This window comes from Notothenia rossii, assembly GCF_949606895.1.
Source record: "Notothenia rossii genome assembly, chromosome: 5".
In the NCBI taxonomy this organism is placed as follows: Eukaryota; Metazoa; Chordata; class Actinopteri; order Perciformes; family Nototheniidae; genus Notothenia; species Notothenia rossii.
In genome coordinates this window covers 34,099,672-34,110,921 of record NC_136903.1, presented here as the reverse complement: position 1 = coordinate 34,110,921, position 11,250 = coordinate 34,099,672, and the positions used below count along the sequence as shown (strand labels likewise).

Below are 11,250 nucleotides of genomic sequence, written 5' to 3'. Positions count from 1 at the left end.
ACAAAATATATCATTGTCAACCATGACATTAGGATTGTGACAGATTTACTACATAGATCCCAATTTGGACAATGTTGTTTTCATCTGCAATGCCCTATTTACATGCAGTTAAATGTGAAATAAAATAGAAAATAAACAGTTAATATATACTGTACATATCAACGGTAATGCATGTGAATGTTTAATTTTATAGATATATTAATGCAACGTAAGCCGCAATATAAGCACAGCAAATGACATATGATTACATTACCTTCTAAGAAGAGGCACTTTCACTGAGTGGATCTGGTGTTGGAGCCTTAGCCAACAGCCACCATGTATATGTTGACATTATGTTTTTATTTATTTCTTTGGACTAGTTAATTCTTATGGTCATGTGTAACTATAACAACAGATGTCATTTGGAGGGCCTCTGTGCTTTTCAATAGCATATTTCATTAAAAGAGTACATTTTACACTCTGATAAACATTTGTTTCAGTTTTTTGACCGACCATAAAGGGGAACATCTGCATGTAGTGTAATATCTTAGTGTTGTGTTCCCAGGTGTCTTTTTGCTCTCAAAAGATGGGCATAGATTGGTCTATTCACTGTTGTCAGGGGAGTAGGGTGTGTGTGTGTGTGTGTGTGTGTGTGTGTGTGTGTGTGTGTGTGTGTGTGTGTGTGTGTGTGTGTGTGTGTGTGTGTGTGTGTGTGTGTACCTTTCTAGCGCGGCAATAGTCCTTTCATAACCATGGCAACTCACTGTTTGGTCCTTCCTCCTCTCTTTTCTACCCTCCAACCCCCCTTTCCTTTTAACCTCTCCTCTCCTACCCTCCCCTCTCCTCTGTCCTTTCCTCTCCTCTCCTCTGTCCTTTCCTCTCCTCTCATCTCCTCTCCTCTCCTCTGTCCTCTCCACTCCTCCCCTCTCCTGTCCTGTCCTGTCCTGTCCTGTCCTCTCCTCTCCTCTCCTCTCCTCTCCTCTCCTCTCCTCTCCTCTCCTCTCCTCTCCTCTTCAGGTATCCAGTCACATCCAGGTTTTAGCCAGAAGAAAATCCAGGGAGTTTCAATCCAAACTAAAGGTAAGTGGGGAATAAATGCATCCCGTCTAAACTCAGTTTGGTTGTGAAAAATCCTCTGGTGCAAAGGAAGTGATGTGTATTTGTTTCACCCTTTAATATATGTACCTGATAGTGAGTAATAGCACTAATGACCATTACGGATTACCAGACAGAAAAAAAGCAGCACCTACAGAAATGAAACTGCTGTATCAGAAACCGAACACTGATAAACAAGTGGTTGCTGGGAAATGCAGTTCAAAAACGCTGCATTAGTGTTTAAATTACAGAATGACAGAGAAATGAAAACATGTAGGATTTTCTGGAGCGTAGGACTCATTATGAACCTGGATTCAGTGTGTGTGTCCTGCTTGTTAACATACTTGCTGTGGCTGGATGTTTGCTCTCACAGTGACTCCGGTATCCTAGGTATCTCATTAGGCTGTTAATGTTGTCTCCTCCTCCTCCTCCTCCTCCTCTTATTCTTCCTGTCATTCTCCTATATCCATGCATTCATTCATCTGTTTCTCTCCTCTTCCCTTCCCCTTCCTCCTCCTTCCTTTCAGTCTATTAATCCCTCACCCCTTGTGTCTCCTCTTCCCTATCTCCCTTCTTTATTTTTCTTGCTTGCTGATGGTCGTAATTAACTTTGTGTAAAGCAACAAAGAAGCGCTTGTTTTCCGAACTCAAAATGGAATCAAAATGAGAGCTGAATTGATGTTTGCGGTCAAAACATAAACAAGAGATGCTTAATTAAAATGGGTTATTAAAATCCATATAATTCTAATTTACTGAAGTGTTTACATAAATACGTTATGGTATAGAACATTTGAATTGGCAGCTAAAAAGTGCAATCTAGCAGAATACACATGTATCTTTATACACTACTGTTTATTTACAGTATATATAACAAATGTATGAGCTAGCTTGTTGTTGTATTTGATCAAATGGGGGTCACCTTGTTAAATGGGTTTGAAGTATGTTGGCTGATGTGAGGGATATGCTTCTAGGCACTCAGTGCTAATCATATATTTTTTAATTATAGATATATCATTATACTTGCAGCTAATTCATATTTCCACTACCAATCATCAGTGGATTTTTTATATAATAATTTCCCAGAGCAAGGGCTTGGATTTAAAATTGCTACTTTTGTCCAACACATTGTCCAAATTCCATTTTTGACTATATAAAATGTAGAGAAATGTAATTCTTACAATTTAAGAGGCATCGTCAGGAAACATTTGGCATTTTTGTTAAAAGATCATGAAACATGCATCCTCATGCAAATCATCATTTCATGTTGTCAGCCAATCCAATGACACGACCAAAACCAACGATGAATTGATCCTTGGAACAGGTATTGTGAATATATCACAGTCTGAAATGTCGTATTTCTCGGTCTTAGAGTTCCAATTTAATCCAAAAATGATTAGAAATATATAAATGAGCCACACATTGTAGTTCATTTTGACTGGTTCACATAAATACTGGCCCAAATACTAAATAGAGCATCAAAGTGTATTCACCCACGTCTCAAAATACAAATGTTTCGGTTGAGAGCTGAGAGAAAAGCGGAGAGAATTGCTAAAACATTTTTGCTTTTGGTCTTTTTTGGCAATAGGGAAAATGTAGACCAACACCATTCGTTTATTTTGGTATATAACTTATAAGATTGATAGAAATGGAATGCACTATAGACTATACAGTGTATAATTACAGATGCTGTATACACTGATGGTTTGAACCTGATGTAAGAGCCTTCCCCACTGTTAGATTTCCCATTAAAGCCAAAACACATGGGTTGGTGGTTTAAAAGAAATAAGTCCAGGTCAAAGATGTTATCAAACCCATATGGTTGCTGTATTTAATATGAAAATCCAGCATGATTCCCATCTCAGTACCTCCTATAATGTTATTACCTCCCCTAGGAAGAGAGATTTCTCTCAGTGCCAATTAACTTGAGTGAAGCTGCCAATTAGTGATTCTTCAGCTATTGCGGCGCCTCTAATTCCATTTCATTCAGCTGTTTTCTGATCAGAGCTCCATGTTGCAAAGAGTTCAGATGTTGCAAAGAGGACACCAGTGTTACGTGCCAGTCAACCTGACCTGGACGATTTCCATTTAGTGGACAAATGTTCAATATTATCTTTGTTCATTATTAAGCTTGTAAATAATTGATAAAAAATGTTTTATAAAGAAAAACATCATTAATGCATGTGACCTAGTTTTTATTTAAATCATACATTACCACAGTGGTCAGGGATGCACATTTACTGCTCGTTTTGAAGGGTCTCCAGCCAGAATAGGAAAGTCTGTTAACAGGTCTGCAGTGATCTATAAATGAGGGTGGGTGATTCTTACAGTATCTGCTGCCCACAGCTGCTTTTGACTACAAAAAGCTCCTCCACTCTGAGATGTGCAGAGCCAGCGTTCAGAGCGCAGTGCTGTTCACGCAATGCTTAGTTTCATAAATCAGCTAAAAATGACAGCAGGGTGCTACATTGTAACAACAAAGTACACACATCAAATGTTTTTACTTCATATTATTTTGCTTTGGTGACGGAGATATCCGGTCACTAGGCCGGTAACCAGGGCCTATTGTAGCAACATACCAAAGTGTGCAGTTCAACCGCTGTTGTAAACCTAAACTATGTGACCATGTTGAAGAAAACAAACAATTTTAGACAAAACATATTGCCATGGAGATATATATTCAAGCCTTTTCAGCAAATAATGTAATTATTTTCATTTGTATCGATATTACAGTCACTTCTGGGTGTTAAATCTTCATCTCTTTGTGGAGATTTGTCTGCTCTACTGCAAATGTAAAAGTTATTTATACGCTGGGAACAGCTGCAACGCTTCTTGAACAATAGGCAAGTGTACAACGACATCGAGATCAACAATTATTTTTCATTTTGTATGCAACCCAAACATATTATTTTTCTGCAGAATATAAAGTCCTGGGTCATCATTTCGGTGCGTTCCGGTGGCACAATGATAGCATTTTCACGTTTACACATGAGGACTTAGTGTAAATGTTCGGTGTGGAGCTTTTCACCCTAAGGCAGCAGCCCCCCCCCCCTTCTTTTGCTCAACGCTCTACACTGTTGTTGCTATGACTTCCTTCCCCGTCCACAAGCCAGACCACCACACACAAACACACACACATCGAGGAAGGTATACAACATCAATCCCCTGCTTCATCACTGGGAGACTGTTTAAAGCAAAACGTGGGCTTTAGACATGGATACACATGTTTGGACACTTATTAGTGTTTGATTTTGCTGTGGTTAGAAAAGCAAAACAAGGTCAAACTCTTTCACCCGGTGTGAGCCACTTCCAGTAGAGCCTCTTGGTGCTTGAAAGGCTTCAATTCTACATAATGACAAACAGGTTACTGGACCTTGTAAATAGTAATAGTATTTATGGAGATTTCCTCTTTTTTTAGCAGTTGTTTATTGTCTGAAAAGTAGTTTTTAGATCTTGAGTTCCATTTAAATGTCCAAAGTGACAAATATCTAGGTGCCCATGCTACTTTTCCCAGTGTTGTGCTATGGTACCGCTCCATTTTTGGCAGCCAGTTTACTCACATTTCAGTTAGACAATTTGCATAATCAAAAGATGCAGGAGGCGCCAATCTGATACCAACCATTCAGATAATGTCAACTAGGAGGAATATGACAATCATTATTTTACCCCCAGGCCTTTGTTTCTATAGCTTTTCAATGTAATAATTTATGATTCACTTGAATGTATTGGGCCAGAATGTAAAGTGTGTTCATGATGATGGTGATGAAGGTTATAACACAGTTGCAATGCAGGACAAAAGATAAAAAAAGGATACAATAGCAAAAGTGCAATGTAGCAGAATACAAATGTATCATACACAACTGTATATTTAAAGCATGTTATCTCTAGATCAAGCTTGTTATAGAAATTCAAATAAAAATAATTGTGAATTGATAACATTTGATAAAATTGGGATTACAACCTTATTGTGTTTGAATTACATTGAAGAGGCCCCATTTAGCTTTTTGGGGTTTCTCCTTTACTGTAATATGTTATATGTTTGTGTGCAATTCTATGGTCAGTGAAGGCTAAAATCCTAAATGGGGTAGCACTCCAAAACATTGTACATGTTAGCTAAGGGGCGGTGGTGGCGAAGTCGATAGGGACTTGGCTTGGCAACTGGAAAGTCACCAGTTCAAGTCCCGGCAAGACCAAGTGCTACCGAGGTGTCCCTGAGCAAGGTACCGTTCCCTACACTGCTCCCCGGGCGCAGTTTAAAATGGCAGCACACTGCTCCTAACACTAGCATGGGTCAAAAGCAGAGAAACAATTTCCCCATGGGGATTAATAAAGTATATCAAAATAAAAAAAGAAATAAAAAAAAAGGGGCGGGACAGCTCTAAGCGTTTGACCGATCAATCAATCAATCAATGTTTATTTATATAGCCCAATATCACAAATGTTACATTTGTTTCAGTGGACTTCACAGTTTGTACAGAATATCAGTATGACAATACGACCCTCACCTCGTACAAGGAAAAACTTCCAGAGAAAAACTCCACAGTTTAAAGGGGAACATGGGAGAAACCTCAGGGAGAGCAACAGAGGAGGGACCCCTCTCCCAGGACGGACAGACGTGCAATAGATGCCGTGTGTAAATTGAAAAGATAATACATTTACAACATAGATTGTCCAAATGTTTGGAAATGCATGTGTCTATAATAAGAAGATTAATCCACGAGGATGTCAAAAATCCTGTGGGAGCCATCAGGGAAGAAGTATGATGAGAGTCAGGCAGACAGGTTCAGCCACGACTCAAAATCCAGGACTCAGGATGCAGGACTCAGGATCTAGGGCTTGCGATCCGGGACTCAGGACCACAGCAACAGGCACAGCCACGACTCAGGATCCAGGGCTCGCGATCCAGGACTCAGGACCACAGCAACAGGCACAGCCACGGCTCAGGATCCAGGGCTCGCGATCCAGGAGTCAGGACCAGAGCAACAGGATCAGTCACGTCTCAGGATCCAGGGCTCGCGATCCAGGACTCAGGACCGCAGCAACAGGATCAGTCACGACTCAAGATCCCGCCGTAGATAGACACCAAAAAGAAATTTGGGGGAAGCTGGGTTATTCGGAACATGAGAGTACACAGGTATAGACAGAGAGAAGGAAGAAGTAAGATGTCCCCCGACAAACTAAGCCTATAGTAGCAAAACTAGGGGCTGAATCTAATCAGTCCTAACTATAAGCTTTATCAAAAAGGAAGGTCTTAAGCGCACTCTTAAAAACGGATAGGGTGTCTGCCGCCCGAACACAAACTGGAAGCTGATTCCACAAAAGTGGAGCTTGATAAGAAAAGGCTCTGGCTCCCATTGTACTTTTAGAGACTCTAGGAACAACCAACAACCCTGCATTCTTGGAACGCAATGCCCTAGTAGGACAGTAGGGTATAATGAGTTCTTTAAGGTAAGATGGCGCCTGCCCATTAAGGGCTTTGTAGGCGAGAAGAAGAATTTTAAATTCTATCCTGTGTTCTATAGGGAGCCAGTGTAAGGCAGCCAGAACAGGAGTAATGTGGTCCCTTTTCCTAACTCTAGTTAGTACACGAGCTGCAGCATTTTGAATCAGCTGAAGCGACTAAACTGACTTCTTGGTACACCCTGATAATAAAGAGTTACAATAATCCAGCCGAGAAGTAACAAATGCATTGACTAGTTTCTCTGCATCGTTTTGAGGCAAGATATGCCTAATTTTGGCAATGTTGCGTAGATGGAAGTAGGCGGTCCTTGAGATAGATTTTATGTGGGCGTTAAAGGATAAATCCTGATCAAATATAACACCAAGATTCCTTACAATCTCACTGGAGGCCAAATTAAAGCCATCCATAGTTGGTATATCTTTAGATAATTTGTTTTTGCTTTTGGCCGAGAACAATAACTTTTGGCCATGTTTAACATCAAAAAGTTTAAAGTCATCCATGTTTTTAAGTCCTTGAGGCGGTCTTGAATTTTATTTAGATGATTAATTTCATCAGGCTTGATGGATAAATATAGTTGAGTATCATCCGCATAACAATGAAAATGTACAGAATGATTCCTTATAATATTGCCTAGCGGAAGCATATATAATGTGAACAAAATAGGTCAGAGCACTGAGCCCTGTGGCACTCCATGGCTAACTTTGGTTTGCATAGAAGATTCATCGTTGACACGTACAAACTGAGAGCGTTCAGACAAATAGGACCTAAACCAGCCTAAAGCAGTTCCCTGTATGCCAACTAAGTGCTCTAGTCTTTGCAATAGGATATCATGGTCGATAGTATCAAATGCAGCACTAAGATCGAGCAAGACAATAATAGAGACAAGTCCTTTGTCTGAGGCTATTAGAATGTCATTTGTGACTTTAACCAGAGCTGTCTCTGTGCTATGTTGTGTTCTAAAGCCAGACTGAAAATCTTCAAATAAATCATTGTTTTTTAAGTAATCACACAACTGTGATCACACAACATCGCTGCTATAGCCCGCTGCTGCAGATACACTTTTTACAACATCAGGAGGATACGTCCCCTCCTAACCCAGAAAGCGACGCAACTTCTGGCCCAGGCTCTCGTCATCTCACGCCTAGACTACTGCAACTCCCTCCTGGCTGGTCTACCTGCATGTGCCTTCCGACCTCTGCAGCTCATCCAGATTGCAGCGGCTCGTCTGGTCTTCAACCTTCCTAAATTCTCCCACACCACGCCGCTCCTCCGCTCCCTTCACTGGCTTCCAGTAACTGCTAGAATCCACTTCAAGACACTGGTACTTGCTTAACATGCTGTGAATGGATCTGGCCCTTCCTACATCCAGGACATGGTTAAACCGTACACCCCAGCACGTGCACTCCGCTCTGCATCAGCCAAACGGCTCGCTGGACCCGCACTGCGAGGGTGACCCAAGTTCCCATCAGCAAAAACACGTGGGTTTGCTATCCTGGCTCCAAAATGTTGGAATGAGCTCCACATTGACATCAAGACAGCAGACTTTCGACTCCACTTCGAGCAATACAATTACTAACAAAGCACTTATATACTAACAAAGGACTGGCTTATCTAAAGCCAGTTGAGTAGCACTTGAAATGTTTTGGCTCTATGAAACCTGATGTACTTATATGATTCTGTTTTATTCAAGTTTGTATCTTCTTGGTCAAATGTACTTATTGTAAGTCGCTTTGGATAAAAGCGTCAGCTAAAAGCAATGTAATATTTTGCGACTGCTTTCTCAATAATTCTTGAGAGGAATAGAAGATTAGAAATGGATCGAGGTTGTGCTTTTTAAGAAGCGGTTTTATCACTGCTACTTTAAATGATTGTGGAACATAGCCTGATAATAAAGACATATTCATAATATTTAATAAAGAAGTGCTAATTAATGGAAAAACTTCCTTTAATAGCTTGGTTGGAATCGGATCTAAGATACACGTTGATGGTTTAAGAAAGAATCATTTAATTTAATTGTTCAAGGTTTATGGCTGAAAAGCATTCTAGTTTACTATCTAGTGTAATATTATAACTTACGTTTCCGGGAGCTGTTGATAATACTATACTGGTCAAAGGAAAGAGGTCATTGATTTTGTTTCTAAGAGTAACAATTTTATCGTTAAAAAAGCACATAAAATCATTAATACTGAGTGCTATGGGAATAGAAGGCTCAGTCGAGCTGTGGCTCTCTGTCAGCCTGGCTACAGTGCTGAAAAGAAATCTTGCATTATTCTTATTCTCATCTATTAATGAAGAGTAGTAGGCTGCTCTCGCTTTACGCAGTGCTTTCTTATATTCATTGAGAGTAATATGCCAAATTAAACAAGATTCTTCAACTTTAGTGGAACGCCATATCATATTCATAACAGAGCCGGCCAGCTAACCAATCAGAGCAGACTGGGCTCTGGTTTCAGACCGAGGGTGAAAAGAGGTGCTGCAGCACAGGCAGTATGAGAAAAATAAAGACCTTTTTGAACATTGAAGCATGGAGGCATGTCACAGAAGAGGCACTAAATAGAAATATAACACTTTAATATTGGACTATAAATTAATACAAAAAGAAACATGTGAAATATATATATATATATATAATATAAATATATATACACAATAATTCCCAGGGCTATAGCTTAGATTTTAAAGTTGCTGAAAGTTGCTGAACACATATTTCCGAAACCGAAAAGATATTCCACTGTTGTCCAAAAGGTATTACAAATATATAAATGAGATTTACTGTTGCACTGGTTGACAGAAGTTGTTGTGGTTGGGTGTGTAGTGTGTGGGTTCAGAATGTAAACTATCTTCATGATGATGATAATGATGATAATATTGATGCTGATGATGTCAATCACCACGCAGGACCAGAATGCCAAGGAGAAGGCGCTGCAGAGCATCTCCTCCATGTCTTCGGCTCAGATCGTCTCAGCCACCGCCATACACAGCAAGCTCCTGCCTGGGATCGTACGGGCCAGCTTCCCCAGCAACGCACAGGTAACACACACACACACACACACACACACACACACACACACACACACACACACACACACACACACACACACATTCACACATACACACACACACACACACACACACACACACACACACACACACACACACACACACACACACACACACACACACACACACACACACACACACACACACACACACACACACACACACACACACACACACACACACACACACACACAGGGCCGGACTGGGACAATAAGTCAGGCCGGGAATTATACACCCAGCCAGGCCACTACCAGTTTTCTTTTGTGCCATTTTCCTGGATTTATTTGTAAATATTTACAGCGTTGCTGCCCATAGTGATAGCCATAAACTTTAAATCTACTACCCCAGAATAAACATATGGACATGGGATACTATTTTTTTTTTAAAGTGCAAATCTATTTAGGAAGCTATCCATGTGAACATATTTTAAGTGGAGGTGGACCTCAAATCCTCTAGGGGGGTCCGGGGGCATGCTCCCCCGGTTTTTTAAAATGTTGGACTTAAATGCATCAATCTGGTGTACTTTGAGGGGGAAATAAAGAGAGACTAAACCCATATGAAACAGAACTGTATACATTTAAATAATCATAACATCATAAGAACATGGCCATAACCAATAACATACCATACCCAATATGAAAAAAAATTCTAACTTGTTTATTTATTCGTTTTTGGTTCATTTATAGTTGTGAGAGTGTCTGGGCACCTGAACCAGCCTCACCCGTCTCCCCCCTCTCCCCCATGCTCCTCTTTGAGGCAGCAGCAGAGACTAGTTTTAGCTCTCAACAAGTTTTTAAAGTTTATCTTACCTTTTTTTATCTATTATTCATGCATATTTTACTAATCATTCCCCCTTCAAATGGAAATATGTGTTTACATAAATGGTGACCAAACCATTTGAGACCCACTGAGAACTTAGACTAAGTTAACTATCTAAACACTCAGAGTCCTTTACCTCACCTGAGCTGTAGTTATCAGTCTCTCAGTCTGACAGGAGAGGACTCTCCTCCACCTTGTTGACAGCTCATTATATCCGTTAGCGCAGCTAGCTAGCACCAGATGCTAACAACAACACTACACGTAACCGGTACGCGCGCTTTCTCTCTCGCTCGCTAGCGCCACACATACACACCCTCCCGACCTTGAATGACACACAGAGACCAATCGAGGGCATTAGTGTATGATCTGTATGAAAGTGGCCATGTCGGCAGGCCACATCATGTAGACAGCCAGTCACCCTCTGTGAGGCAGAGTCTGACCCACATTTGTGCAGCGTTGCGTTCACAATACATACATAAAAAAAAAGATTCCTCAGGCCAGCAGGCCACTTAACAGGCCAGGCCATCGGGAAACCTCCCGGTCCTCTCGATGGCCAGTCTGGGCCTGCACACACACACACACACACACACACACACACACACACACACACACACACACACACACACACACACACACACACACACACACACACACACACACACACACACACACACACACACACACACACACACACACACACACACACACACACACACACACACACACACAAACACTGTTTGTATTCTCTTCAATAGATACAGAAAACACAAGGACATCAATAACTGTAAAACCATTTTTTGTGCATGGCCACATATGCTCTGTTTGAAGTCCCGGTGCAA

At 40.8% G+C, this 11,250-nt stretch overlaps 1 protein-coding gene across 2 annotated transcripts in view; it reads left to right on the top strand.

Annotated features, from left to right (window-relative positions):
- The window catches only part of LOC307041714 (transcriptional enhancer factor TEF-1-like), a 61,626-nt gene that overhangs the window by 32,503 nt on the left and 17,873 nt on the right, over positions 1 to 11,250 (top strand). For both annotated transcript variants that reach the window (XM_079685201.1, XM_079685200.1), the window contains 2 exons: positions 997 to 1,059; positions 9,431 to 9,562. In XM_079685201.1, the coding sequence (XP_079541327.1) occupies positions 997 to 1,059; positions 9,431 to 9,562 (195 nt within the window). The remainder of the gene's footprint in view (positions 1 to 996; positions 1,060 to 9,430; positions 9,563 to 11,250) is intronic.